Source organism: Theropithecus gelada, chromosome 14, assembly GCF_003255815.1.
Source record: "Theropithecus gelada isolate Dixy chromosome 14, Tgel_1.0, whole genome shotgun sequence".
NCBI lineage: Eukaryota > Metazoa > Chordata > Mammalia > Primates > Cercopithecidae > Theropithecus > Theropithecus gelada.
Genome location: NC_037682.1, coordinates 44,775,376 through 44,790,450, shown reverse-complemented (window position 1 = coordinate 44,790,450; position 15,075 = coordinate 44,775,376). Strand labels below are relative to the sequence as shown.

General features: G+C 41.9%; 1 protein-coding gene across 2 annotated transcripts in view; it reads left to right on the top strand.

The window, feature by feature from the left end:
* SLC6A5 (solute carrier family 6 member 5) overlaps positions 1 to 9,621 on the top strand; it is a 54,195-nt gene extending 44,574 nt beyond the window's left edge. For both annotated transcript variants that reach the window (XM_025357281.1, XM_025357280.1), the window contains 3 exons: positions 2,101 to 2,201; positions 6,845 to 7,012; positions 9,272 to 9,621. In XM_025357281.1, the coding sequence (XP_025213066.1) occupies positions 2,101 to 2,201; positions 6,845 to 7,012; positions 9,272 to 9,427 (425 nt within the window). In that variant the 3' untranslated portion in view covers positions 9,428 to 9,621. The remainder of the gene's footprint in view (positions 1 to 2,100; positions 2,202 to 6,844; positions 7,013 to 9,271) is intronic.
* The last annotated feature ends 5,454 nt before the right edge of the window (positions 9,622 to 15,075 follow it).

The following is a 15,075-nucleotide window of genomic DNA, read 5'->3' as shown; positions in this document are numbered from 1 at the left end:
GCTGAATAGTACACCATTGTGTATGTACACCACCTCTTTTTTATCCATTCATCATCAGTTGATGTACACTTACGTTGATTCCATTGATGCTGCAATACACATGAGAATGCAGGTATCTTTTGGACATACTGATGTCAAATCCTTTGGATATACACCCAGTAGCTGGATTGCTGGATCATATGGTAATGCGATTTTTAATTTTCGGAGGAATGTCCACAATGTTTTCCATAGTGGCTGTACTAATTTACATTCCTACCAACAGTGTACTAGGGTTCCTTTTTCTCCACGAGAGTATGTATCTTGAGTGTACAGCTCAATGAATTTTCACTCCAATGTAACCAGCACCCAAATCAAGATATAGAACAGCAGGGCCATTCTTTTTCTTTTTCTTTCCTTCTTTCTTTTTTTTTTTGAGACAGACTTTTGCTCTGGTTGCCCAGGCTGGAGTGCAGTGGTGTGATCTTGGCTCACTGCAACCTCTGCCTCCCGAGTTCAAATGGTTCTCCTGCCTTGGGCTCCCAAGTAGCTGGGATTACAGGCATGTACCACCATACCCAGCTAATTTTTTGTATTTTTAGTAGAGATGGGTTGTCACCAAGTTGGCCAGGCTGGTCTTGAACTCCTGGCCTCAAGTGATCCACCCACCTTGGCCTCTCAGAGTGCTGGGATTACAGGCTAGAGCCATCATGCCTGGCCCAGCGGGGCCATTTTTTAAGGGTCTGAATTGAACTATTCCATTCTGCAGAAGGAAAACTCCAGTCACTTTTCTAGCCCAGCAAGACACTGTCTTCTCACATCACATTTATCCTTCCCCACTTCCAAGTAGCAGAGAGCAGGCATTGAAAATACAGGACCAGGAAGGATAAGTGGGGACTGAGATGGGGGTGGTGGGGGGCACTGATCAGATGAGGGCAGATGAGGTGGTGGACAGGGAAGTGATGGCAGAAGGGGGAGAGGTGGCCAGTGAAGGCAGGAAGAGGAGCATCCAGAGACTGAATTCACCTGCTCTCATGGAGCTCAGGGCAAAAGACCCAGACATCTGAGGAGGCTGGGAAATCCTGAGAACAGGAGGAGCAAGGGACCAAGGTCTAGAAAGAAGGCCTGACAATGTGCAAGAAGTATTCTTGATGGGAGGAGTTGTTGGTAAGTCTCTCTTGACCTGCAGGTACTCACTTTTCATGAAAATGATGGAGGCTGAAGGAATGATGAGTTTTTAAGCTGAGGCCATACTGAAGTCAGAGTTGCTGACTATGAAGGAGCTTGAACTTGGAGACTGTACAGGTCCCTTCAACATCTCGGTCCCACAGTTCAGGGAAGGCCATACTTCTGATGAGGTTGGGAAAGAATGCAAGAAACTGCCCAATTCTAAAATATTTCTCAACGCCTTTTTCTTTTGAGGAGTGGTTTTAAAAACCTTCCTAAACCAAGAGGGAGTAGGGATGGCAATTGTCTAGGGCCATGAGAGTAACCATCTCCTCTGTTTTTACTTTAGTGAGGTTGATGAATGACCAAGAAGACAGCAGTCCTTTGAGTTCCAACAAAGTGGGTGAAGGACACTTGGAATTTACGTTGGTTTTTGTGTGCTATTATCATCTTGCATGGCACAAAGATAAATGACTCATTGGAATAGCGTCCTTGGGAGGGTGGAAGATAAAAGCCAGTGTGCAGTGATTTTCTCTCTAAATTCCAAGGTTTTCAGAATATACTCTGCTTATTGACCACAATCTTCACCGATCTTGCCAGAGTTGTCACCAAGCACCTCAGAAAACAGCCGCATGTGTGAGATGTCAGCTTGTGACAATGCTGATAGCCTGGGCCAGGCTGGAACTGAGCTTTTTAGATGTTACCATGGGCTGACATTTTTGAACCTCACCACAGAGCATATTTAATATCTATTTAAGTGTCCAATTTGCCTTAATCTTCCTGACAGCGTGTCATTTGTCTGACGGTTCCCTGCATAATAGGGGTCATATGTTGAAACCAGGCTGGGGCCAGCCCTAGCCAATGGTGCTTGAGTGAGGGGCTCTAGTGCCTGCCCTGCCCCCATCTCGCCCTCCTGCTACTGTGCCTTATACCTGTTTTCTGCTTGTCTATTTGCAGGCTTGCAAAGATTCTGTGAGGATATAGAGATGATGATCGGATTCCAGCCCAACATCTTCTGGAAAGTCTGCTGGGCATTTGTAACCCCAACCATTTTAACTGTAAGGATTTTGCATGTTTTCTTGTGCAGACAGCACCTTGCATACATATGTGGTGTTTTACGTTTGAGCAGTGTGTGCCTGCGTGTGAGCCTGGGAGCTGGTGTATTGGGTGGTGGTCTTGTCTTTCAAATGAGAAGACTGAATTTCAGAGAGTCTAAAAGACTTGCCTAAAGGTGCCTAGCAGGTCAGGTGCAGAGCTGGGACTCATGCACAGGTCTTTGGAGCACCCCTATGGCACATTTCCCATCATATCAGTCTGCTTTATGTACTAATAATGGATTACAATCACAGCCACGTTTTCCACGTGATAACCACGTGGTAGGCTTTGTTCACAGTGCTTCCTATGTATAGCCTCATGTCTCCCTCACAGCAGCTCTTCAAGGGTGGCATTATAATTATCTCCACTTTACAGATGAGGAAACGGAAGCCCAGAGTTGATGTGACTTGCCTTGCATTGCACATCTAGTAATTATCAACAGCTTGGATTTGAACTCAGGTGGTCTGACTCTAGAATTCATGCTTTTAATCATGGTTCAACACAGCTGCTCTACAACTAATATAGCATTAAACTTTTATGCTAATTTTTATTGCTTTTGAGAACTACCTTGTCATCTTCAAGTGGGATGATGACATTTTGGGATCATCTGACATTCACCTTCTTAAAGATCAGAGCCTTTCATGTTTCAGAAAATCTGCAATTCATGGACTTACATTCTCATTTTGTCACCTTTGTTATTGTGCTATAAGCTGCCAGCTTTGCCCCACTTTGCACTGCAAACACAGCAATTGACAGAGATCTTTTCCCCTCCTCCTCTCTAGCTTATATAGGTGTAATTTTGGGAACGCTGGAGGATGTTGGCTGTAATTCCCAATGAATCCAGTAGGTGACACTAGAAACCAGATTAAGACCTTTGTTTTACTATTACACATGGTACCAGTTTCGCTAAAGGAAGCAAGACAGGATGAAAGTATAATTGTAAAGGGAATGCATTTTTTGTCTTTCTTCTTTCCTTCCCTCCCTCTCTCACCTTCCTTCATAAAATGAGTTTTAATCAAAACATCTCAATTTTTTTCTGAAAAGCTAGAAATGTAGACAGAAAAATCATTCAGCATTGATCTCCCTCTGCGTTGACACGAATGTGATACTGAGGCTGACATCTGTACCCATATTTTAGAGTATGCAATTTGTCTGAAAAGTCCCACCAGATTTGGAGCATGACAGTTGAAAAGGATAGGCTTTCTGTCTCTTGAATTCAAGACTGGAATGTATATGAAGAACTCGAATTTACCTAACCGGTGGGAAGAGAACATCTGTGAACAGACTCGCAGGCCTCCGGTGTTCCCATCTCCAGTGCGCTTGCCCTCTTCCCTGGATCCTACCACTCATGATTTATGCTTGGCTAAAATCAAAGTTAGAACCTGTTCTAGATTCACTCTTGCTTTTCTTCCCACCCCAAACATACTGTGCTTCAGAGGATTTTATTATACCCTGGAACAACATTTCACATAGTAACAATCAGCGCTGCTGTTTGTTGTGGTCTATGTGAGGCAGGCACTTTATAAGCATTGTTTCTAAAGCTTAGGACCACTTTGCCTGCTGGGTGATTCCTCTCTCATTTTACATATGTGTGCACTGAGGCTTGGAGAGGTCAAGGAACTTGCCCAAGGCCACTAGATTTGGAGGTGACAAAGCCAAGAATTGAATCCAGGGCTGTCTAAGCTTCAAGCCTATACCTATATATTATTTCTAAAAACCTAGTACTTTCATCTTTCATTAGAGTTTGGCCAGTTTGGATTAAAATAGTTCGAATCATTTTTGTGAGCAGAATGTCAGAGAGGAGGAATTTTAGGGACTTGCTGTTTTTTGAGAAAGTTCCTCAACTATGTTGTGCTTTACTTAGTTTCTAATAAAAATCTTATGCCAGAAAGTTGTGGAGAGGTCCCAGAAAATATTCTGAACCAGATTCCCCTTCTGTGTTGGCTGGGAACTAGGGACAATGAGAAGGGGTCAATTCCATCATCATTGTCAACTGATGAGTCTCCCTCTAGCACCTTCTTTGGCTGCCATCACAAAAAGGTCAGGGTGTACCTGACTCAGTGGCTAAATTATGATCTCTCACGGCCAGTCCCAGCCAAGGACAGCATTTCGTCAAAATTAACTTGGCAGAGGGAAATTCATGGCAAAGGACAAATTTGCACAGGTAAGTTTGATATGATATGTGTGCAACTGGAAATGAGTATCAGAGGACCAAGCCCAACACTTATTTTTTGCCATTTGCCCTTCTATAAAATGGATATTTGTGGTGTGCTGGAATAGGCTAAGATTATGGGTTTAAATTACTTTGGAGCCCCTAAAATGAAATTGATCATTTTTATACATGCCTTCACGGATTTATAGAGCTATAAATATTCTCCATGCAATTATTGTATACATAGTCAGATCATGTTACTGAGTTATGCGTGCACATAAGCAGATGTATTGCTATTTATATAGTAAATGAAATGGAGCAGCTTACAATAATTACATTAGACCATACTTCCAATACTCTGGTTAATAAAGCTTATAACTCTAGGGACAAATGTTTAAAAAGGGGCCTAGAGTAGACATCTCTTTCCATAGAAGATTCTTTTCCAACAGTTGTCTTTGGGCTCGTGTTGCTTTGAATCAATATATTGAATTATTGTTGTACTGAAATAATCACTTGTCCCAGCTGCTTGGGCTTTGCGGTAATAATACAGATGCCTTACATCCATCTCGCACTTCACACTTTTCTAAAACACTTTCGTACATTATCTTTCCTGGCAAAATTCCTTCCAATCACTTTTGGGCAGTTATTTTGTGGTTTAAGTTAGGAAGAGAGGGGTGGGGAGAGGAGCAGAGGACTTATATGGGTACATTATTCTAGACTGATGTTGCTATAGGCAGGGTGAATACAGGGAGCCATACACCGTTCAGGGAAATTTTCCCCCAAAGGCTTGAGTAGTGAAGTTAGAACCTTGGCTCCACTTTTTAAAGATGCCTCTATTTTTAGCACTTGAATTCCCTTCTTTCTCTTTAGCTGCGCTGGCCGAGTCTTCAGAGGGTTCTCATGGCTGTTGCTAGCCCAAGTGTGCAGTGATAGGAGTTAATGGGCAGAAAACACATCATGACCCCTCTTAAAATTGAGGGGGGGGACTCATGAGTAAATACCAAACTATCATTTCCAGAAAACCCCTGTGTTGTATACACAGAGTGAGACATATCCATTTTATAGCAGGGAAGTCTGAGACATAAAGATCCCTCAGCTAATCAGTGGTTGGGCCAAGATGAGCCTACTGGTCTCTGGGCTCATGGCTCACCACTTGGTGATGACGCCTGTTCTCCTTGAGTCATTTAAAGGGAGCTGTGCATCCCTTCTATTTGTCCCACAGCTTATCATAGGACTAAGCTTCCGGCTCAGTCACTGCCTGGGGACCAATCTGGGTCTCACTCAGCCAGCATTAGAGGCAGCTCCTGGATGTGGGCCATTAAGCAAAGTAGATTCCATTTTTTAAAAGTAAAAAGACATAAATGTAATGGAATTCCCCTCCCCCTCCTTCCCTCCCCTTCCCTCCTCCCCCAACCCCTCCTGCCCCCTCCCCTCCCATCCCCTTCCCTTTTTCTTGAGACTGAGACTCGCCCAATTGCCCAGGTTGGGGTGCAGTGGCATGATCTTGGCTCACTGCAGCCTCTGCCTCCAATGTTCAAGCAATTCTTCTGCCTCAGCCTCCTGAGTAGCTGGGATTACAGGTGCCCGCCACCATGTCTGGCTAATTTTTATATTTTTAGTCGAGATGGGGTTTCACCATGTTGGCTAGGGTGGTCTCAAACTCCTGACCTCAGGTGATCCGCCACCTCAGCCTCCCTAAGTGCTGGGATTACAGGCGTGAGCCACTGCGCCTGGCCTGGGTTTCTTTCTTATAACAAAAGCTTGATTATTACCCATTATAAAAAATACAGGCTGGGCACAGTGGCTCACACTCGTAATCCCAGTACTTTAGGAGGCTGAGGTGGGCAGATCATCTGAGGTCAGGAGTTTGAGATCAGCCTGGCCAACATGGTGAAATCCCGTCTCTACTAAAAATACAAAAATTAGCCGGGCATGATGGTGCATGCCTGTAATCCCAGCTATTTGGGAGGCTGAGGCAGGAGAATTGCTTGAACCTGGGAGGCAGAGGTTGCAGTAACCAAGATCGCACTATTGCACCCCAGCCTGGGTGACAGAGTGAGACTTTGTCTCAAAAAAAAAAAAAAAAAAAAGAAAAGAAAATACAGACAACTCCTTAAAAACACCCACTATCATCCCCGCCCACCTCTGCCCACTTGTCACCTTAGTATATATCCTTTAAACTTGTCTTCTCTGTCTGTCTGTATGTATACACATGCACATATATTGCTCCGCTCCCATGGTTTGGCAAATGCAGGGTCAGCAGCTCAGTACATGTCATTTCCATCTCTTTGAAATTTAGTTTCTTCATTTGAAAAATGGATTAATAATACTACTCTTTCGTGGGTATAAAATATTAGAGACGAAAGCATCAAACTCATAACAGGGGTTTAATAGTGTTGAGTGCATGAATAATTCATGCCACCACCCTAACACATGTGTCACTTCTCTTTCCAGTTTATCCTTTGCTTCAGCTTTTACCAGTGGGAGCCCATGACCTATGGCTCTTACCGCTATCCTAACTGGTCCATGGTGCTTGGATGGCTAATGCTCGCCTGTTCCGTCATCTGGATCCCGATTATGTTTGTGATAAAAATGCACCTGGCCCCTGGAAGATTTATTGAGGTAATTCCGTCTACTTCTTTCTCTCCCAATTCCTCCCAAGGGAAAGCCCCTGAAAGCTCTGCACATTAAAAAACAAAAGATTCAGTAAACTTATTCAAGAGGGAGACTTGGTGATGAAGCGATTACAATTGCCACCATTTCTATTAAACCCATTTTTATTATGTATGATTCCTCTAATGGAGGGGCTCAGCCAATCTGCAAGCAGAACTGTTATTATGCTAGTCCTCAGTGTGGTGACAGCTCTGGGGAATAAATGATCGAGGGTCTCCTTTTTCCTGGAATTTCCTCCTCCTCTCCCCTCATCCAGTTTAAATCTCAGTGTTTTGTTTTTAACCACACATCAGATTCCCCCTTCCCTGATGCTCCTCTCTGTCTAAGGCTTCTTCTTCCCAAACATCTATTACCATTAAACTTAAAATCACTACCCCCTCCTGTTGTGCCTCTGTTAGGGATGGTTGAGGGTCTCAGCTGATTAAAATGCCACTGTTCCCACAGAATGTAGTGAGAATTTCAGGACATGGCTGGTATGAGGTGAGACTTGTCTTTCTTTGTCAATTGATCCCTTGCTGGACCCATTTCCCATCTCTAATGCGAAGAATCCCCACTGTCACTCCAGAGTGAATGGGACGGGGACTGCCTCTGGTGCCACCAGTGAAGTGTGGTCAGGCTTTTGTTATTTATGGGGAGTCACTTGCTCAGGTGTGCTAGGAATCACCCAGCCCTGCCTCGGTCTTGAGGATCCAGGAATCTGGCATTTTGGACTAGATCAGGGCTACTTAGGGTTTGCTCCAGCAACCAGCAGCATCCTTCTCACCTGAGAACTTGTTGGAAATGCACATGATCAGAATCCAGGCAGAAGACTCCTGCTGAACCAGAGTCTTGGGGAAATGGGACCCTGGCATCTACAGTTTAACAAGCCCCCCTGTTAGCGAAGCATTGGACTAGACTCAGGTGATAGAAGGCAGAGAATAACAGTTTGGGCTTTGCTGTTGGTCTGCTGGGTTGAAAAAGGAATGAAGAAGGAACAGGCCTCTGGGGTATCCCATTGAGGCTCTGGAGGGGAGACAGAGGATGGGAATCAGGCATGTGGTACGTGCACAGCACAAAAGTCCACTGGGTTGGGGGGTAGCTTTTGTCTTCATTGGACTAACGGTGGAGACAGAATTAGCAAAAGGATGTATAGGAATCTTTTTACTGCAGCCGTATTCCAGTTTCCAACCTCAGGAAATTCTATTATTCCCTTGAGGTAAATGAGGTAAGTGACTGGCCCCATGGGCCTCCAGAGATGGTTCACTCCTGCCCCACATAAGCCTCCCCACCAACTGACCCAGAAATCTCTTTCCCTCTGAATGGAACCTGGTTTAGCCTCTGCTACTTTTGTCTTAGGCTAAAATTCTCTAAACTGATTGAGTTGACTATATAAATTTATTATGGTGGATTTGGGACACAAAGGTTGCAAACTGATGATTAAGGAGAGATTAAACCAACAGCTCTAAGTACCAGCTTCACTTTAAAAGGTAATAAACATATAATTGTTCCCTCTTAATGTAGTCAGAAATATGTTTTCTTTCCTTTTTCTAGAAAATGTTCCAGTCAAGTTATGTTTTCCATAAAAATTTCAGCTGAAGGATTAGAGACATTCCTATTATTTTTAGCTTGCCTGCAAGAACCCACACTGCTGAACCAAGTCAGAAGCGTGTATTTTGTCAACAGATAATTAAAATCTTTGCTCACTCTTGGCGATGTATCTTTGGGGTTGGATTTTTTTTTTTCCTCTGGTCATTTATATCCTTCTGGGAAATATGCTAAACAAAATCCAATTATTTAAATGTAGCAACCCACTGTTGAGACTACAGAATGAAAGTAATCAAGCACATGTCTTTTGCAGACTGTGTTTGGCAGTGAAGAGAGAAGCTTGAGGATTCCCTTCATTTGGAGGGAAAAATGTATAATTAAAATCTGGGCCCTTTATCCTCTATTAATCTTGTGCAAGGCAAACACAGAGCAATTGCAATACTGCTTGCAGGGTGATGTAAATAATTTCAAGTGAACCAAACTAAGTATCCTCTTTAATGTCTCTGACCTAGTTAATTAATGAAGGCTGATCTTCCTAACTGCCTCTCTTGGTAGAGGGCCTCCTTGGCTCAAGCAAGGACTCTGGCCAAAGTGGTCATAAGCAGTTTGGGAATGGGTGGGTCATCTCCAGATGAGGAAGGTGCATTACCTCTGTGACCCTGTCTGTCTTTGGCTTCTTTGCAGAGGCTGAAGTTGGTGTGCTCGCCACAGCCGGACTGGGGCCCATTCTTAGCTCAACACCGCGGGGAGCGTTACAAGAACATGATCGACCCCTTGGGAACCTCTTCCCTGGGACTCAAACTGCCAGTGAAGGATCTGGAACTGGGCACTCAGTGCTAATCCAGTGGTGTGGGATGGTCCAGACTTGATCCTTTTTTTCCTCTCTGCCTCCTCCTAATGTTTTCCATAGCTCTCCTCCCATCTTTCTTCATCTTTCTTCCTACATCTTGGCTCATATCCATGCCTGAGTGTGATTATGTAGAAAAGCAGGCGTAATGTCGCATGCTGTAGTAAAGAGCTACACAGACCACCTGGAGTGCTGTTTGCCTGTGCCCATGGTGACTGTTTCTGGTCAGGTTTGTCCCCTGACCACACGTTTTACCCTATAGGGGAGGATCAGTTAGATGAGCGCTGGTATGTATGCGTGGTTTGGTCAATAGACGTATCCACCATGTGATGTCATGGGGGTGCCAGCAAGGCATATATAGAATGACTGAATTATAAGACTTAATTTGGACTTGAACAGAACTGAGCAATGTAGTGATCTTGTTCAGACACACAAAGTTCAAGACAGGTTTTTTTTTTTTTTTTTTCCAGAGAGTCAGCAGTGGTCAGAAAATGTTTTGGATGTAAGACAAGACCATTCAATTTGGACACCACTGCGGTGGTTAAGTTTGTATTTCCAGTCACCACTGGGGATCTGTTTCCTTCCTGTGGATCAGCCATCTCCAGTTACCACTAACTCAGATGCTACAGTCTGCACATTGTGACTTAGATTGAACTGTCAGTTTTCTTCCCTCAACTGTCTGGTTTTGTTTTAAATAACCACATTTGTGAGTTCTTTTGGCCATTTCCTCCACCTCTGCCCAAGAAGCCATCATATAAGTTGTGCCTCATTTTGTACATTCATAGTAGAGCTCCATGCTGGTTTCTACGTGATATTTACCACCATGGTTCAATGTCACGATCCCGTGTTTCTTCTCTAAATGTCTCTCTGTAAGCTGTAGATACCTTGTCTTTTGACCTCTGGGAAAACAAGACTTACCCTGGTTCTGTCTATATATTATATATATAGGACACAAGCTCTTAAAAGACAGATAACTTCTTAATTTTTACTCTTAACTTTTACATTCACAGTAAAAGGCAATTGTGGTCATAGAGAAATCAAAGAAATGGAGAGTTTAATAGAAAGCAACCACAATATTCACTGCACTGGTAGTATATTTTAGGACATGGTATTTATAGAACTTTCTGATAAATACAGCTTAGGCAAGTAGCGAGTGAGCCAATTAAGACTATAGCTTTTAAGACTACATTTAGCCGATTCAATTTTAAGAGTTCCCTATTCACAGTATTCATTTTAACTGCACGCTAATGAGAGGGGATCATATGTCTGCAGAAATTGGCCAAGTGTAAACTTTACTATCTTCTTGTATCCTGAACATGCATATATGAAATTTTTAAAACGTGACATGTGTTCATGTAGTGTGTACTTGTAGTGGTGTTTTCTGTCCTTATAAATATCCTATGAATTCTGTAGAGATGGTGAGTTTAGTGTAGTGTAGTCTGGGGATTTTATTTTCCCTTACAGTAATAATATCTAAACCTAAAATTGTTTCCTTTAGGGGAGATCATTTCAATCATTTTCTTCATTTATCTTCATAGTACAGGGTCTCAGGCAAAGTTTTCAGTTCAAATCTTGTATATTGTGACATTTTCATCCTGTTTAACAGAAATGAAACCCAACAACAGACTTTAATGTACATTTTTTTTAAAAAAGATTTCATTTGTTAAAAAAAAGTCTCAACTCATTTTACTGAGCTCTTCCTTTTCTAGGGCAAGTATCATTGCCATTTGCCAACATCAATATGAACTTTCAGTTTTTAAGAGGAGCTTGTGAAATGTTTTAGCAAAGGAAACAAAGATGGGTTTTGAACTTTAGATTTTCATGTCTTTTGTCTGCAGTGTATATTTGTTCTCCCCTCTCCTTCTCCTCCTTTCCCGTCTTGTCTCCCAAAGCTCAAACTTGCTTGAGTCTATCACAGAGACTACACCCTGAGCTTCCCCTAAACTTAGCTTTAGGAAGCTGAGCTGTCGCCTCACCTGTCTGCCATGAACACAGGTTTCTCTAAGAAAGCCATATTGACGAGAAGCCCCCAGTTACTGTAGCAGATGTCGCACAATGGTACCAAAAATGAGCCTCTCCAATTGATACCTGGTAGAGTGAGAGGAGCCGGGAGGAATAACTTAGGCCTGGAAATTATCTGCAGGCTTTCCAATTTGAAGGTTGAGAAAAAGAGCTTAAATCAATTAGCATTCTCTCATGGGACTGGTATGTTTGTGTCAGGATGAATGGTTTTTGGCTCTCCTCTTGCCTCTTGGCTAAAACTCGAGTCTGATGCTGGACGCCAACCCAATTTCTGCTAATTGCTGCTTTTGTGATTAAAAGGTGTGTGTGTGTGGGTGGGGTGGTTCCCACAGATGCTGCCAGGTTTGTTTTGTACAAACTGAAAGTTAACTTAATTGTGAGAACGGAGACCTCATCACTAGCTGCATGTTTTGGATTTGGGGACATTTACATTTGTGTTAATTATGATTTGTCCAGGTAAGACACAGTAGCTGCTCCCGGAGCAGCTGTTTCCTCCTGATCCCACTTCACTATAGTTTCCAAGATTTATTTCCCTTTGTTTAAAGGGACAAGCTTAGCTGAAAGGTTCCAAATTTACCTGGAAATGGTTACGTTGTAAATTTAGCTTGTCTAATGGACTGTTTCCATGATATTAAAATGTACAGTCAATTGGAAGAAAAAAATGAATGGATAAAAATAAAATGAATAACATTGTTAGAAACTGCCACCTGAAAACTTCCCTTCAAACTAGGGAAAAAACCAAGTAGCTGAAGAAAGACTTTTATTAGTTCACTGTATAGAATAGTGGAGCATTTTCCACTTGTGAGATTATTTCATAACACCAACAAAGGCCAGAAACTCATTCAGAGAAAAAAAGCCATATGTGAAAAACATTAACCCTGTCATATCCTCAGAGGAGAAAAAATGTGTATTTCTTAACAATTGGTGTTGTGACTTCTTATGCAAATGTCTTGCATATTAGTAACTTATTATCTTTAGGACTATGTTTATCAGGTACAAATATGTCCAGTTCTGTTTTATTGTTTTTCCTTTATATTTATGTATTGCATGAGGTCTGTGGTCAATGCAAAATCATGATGACCTCAATGTCTTTGAAATTTCCAATGCATTTTTAATATGTAAGAAATGTAATCAAGTTGTATTTCAGTAAGCAGCACTTTAAAAAGAGTTTAACACGATGACTTTTAAATGGATAGGACTTGGGTTGTTTTTATGGTAATGTTGCATTGGAGTTGAGTTTTCCTTTAATTAAGTTCTTGTTTCCTTATCTACGTGTCTCTCAGTGCTTCCTGTCCACCTTTGCTGTCAGCATGGTTTTCCCATGCCTAAAAGTAAGATTTTCTTTTCTCTTTGTTCCCTTGGCCATAGGTCATTGTCCTCTTCCCAGAGGCTAGCACAATAACTGTTGCTCAACATAAGGTGAGATGGCAAGATCATACTACTGTTGTTGCACCTGGATTTGAGTTGGGACATGCTTCTTTGAGGCAGGTGACTTGAGAGAGGACGTGCTGTGTGGCAGGGTGTTTTGCAGGACCAAAAGGTCAAGGCCAACAGAGGAGCATTTCCTTCTCTTTCACAATGGGTATCATATAGAAAACTTCCAGGTTGGGAGCAAATGTGTAGGTGATTCAGCCTTGATACTCATTTCCCCACTAAGTGGCCCTAGGATTTGTGAAAGTGAAGCTTCCTATCTTTCCCAGATTTTGCTTTAATTGTTCAGAAAGGCCAAGTAGTTTCGAAATGTGGTCTTTGCTCAGGTCATCTCTGAGCAGCCTGCAGCCAAAGAGAAAGTGTTTTCAGATTGGGTATTCATCACCTCTGAAAAGCAAGCAGTGGTTTGACTTGCCTGCCGTGGATTAAATACATCTTCAGGTAACCATTTGCCTTATAGGTGTATTTTACTGTTAGGATGATTCTTAGTAATTGACTAAAAACTGTTTTGTCTCTCATTTGTTCGTGTTTTTTTTGCACTTTATTATGGACCTGTAAAGGAATAGGTTAATTCTTACATTGTGTACTTGGCTAACGTCCTAAACGCAGGCACCTTTTGTGGGTACTGTTGCCCACGAATAAATATATGTTCCCTAATCAGGTCCTTATATTTTTTCATTAACTATACATGAAGAAGATATATTATGTTATAAATGATGCATCATATATATATATATCTTATAGAGTACATATTATATACTGCACATTATTCATTTAAGAAGTCATTATTCTTGAGGCCCTACCTCAAATTTTGTATTTATGTATAAAAATGCAATTTATTGTATTATATATTTGCCTATTATATAATAATATAAATTAGAATTTATCCTAATAATGTATGAGTTCACAAAACCCTAAATAAATGTCAGTGTTTAAAACATAATGATTATAGTATTGTGTCTCTTACAAAGCCATTACCCATCATCTTTCTTTCTTAATAAATAGCCTTTAGGTATCCCCAAGATTGATCTATTTTGTTGTGCAAAACCTGGGACGGTCATGGAAAACTGCCCTCCTGGGAAAACGAGATACTGTGCTGCTGCAGAAACAAATATCAATTCAGTTATTATGTTTTTAACCATCAGAAGACACTATTGTTTGCTGAATTATTAATCACCCTCATGGTGGGAGAGAGATTGGAGTAGGAGAAAGAGAAGGAAGAAAAAGAGAGAAAGAGAATCTGAGTAGATCTGAGATCTGAACAGAGAGACTGGACAAGTTAAAACACTATGTATGTTTTCATGATCATTTTGTCAGTCTTCAACTATATTTCAATTTAGCAAACATTTTATGTAATTCCTGCATTGTGCTAGGCCCCAGGCAAAATGGAATAAAAAGGTCTCAAATCTTAAGGAACTCAAATTATAGTAGAAGGAAAACCTATTTCTAAAAAACAAATAAATGCCATTTCTCTCCTTTTGAGTGGGTGGAGGCCTCATGTTCCTTACTCAGAGATGTGGCCCCAGGGTTCGGTGTCATGTTCTCTGCTGTCTGATCAGCTTAACCCAGAGGCTCTGTTCTCCTCAAATGAGCACAGCATACTCATGCTCTGCCTCCATCTTCAGCTTCAGTGCTGGAAGGCTACAGAGATGATCTAGGCTGTCCTCACTAGGAAAGAAATGCCCTTACAAGCTGATGCTGAAATCCACATGCCAAGTGCACAGGTGTCCAGCCTGCAGTCAAGCTCTAGACTGGGAAGAGTCTATGATAATAAGAGCTCCATATAATACATTCAGGGACTGGCCTTAAAACTGTACTTTGGCAGGTGCACAGTGCTGTTAACACTAAACTCAGTGTAATGTCTTATCTTCCCAGCAACGGTGCTCCTGAAAGGGCAAGAAGTGCACTCTGTGGGATCACAGCTTGGTGCTGACTCATCACCTTCTATGTCCTTCCTGAGATTCCTTTGATCATTGTGTGTGTGTGTTTGTTTTTAACATTTTATCTTGAAATTTCAGGTATACATAAAATTGGAGAGAACAGAATAATGAACTCCTATGTCCACATCACACACTCTCAGCAATTACCAACTCATGTCCAGGTTTATTTCATGATCCGTCTCCCCACCCTGAAACCCTGTTTCCCTAGTGTATTTCAAAGCAGATCCCAGGTACCATGGAATTTCAGT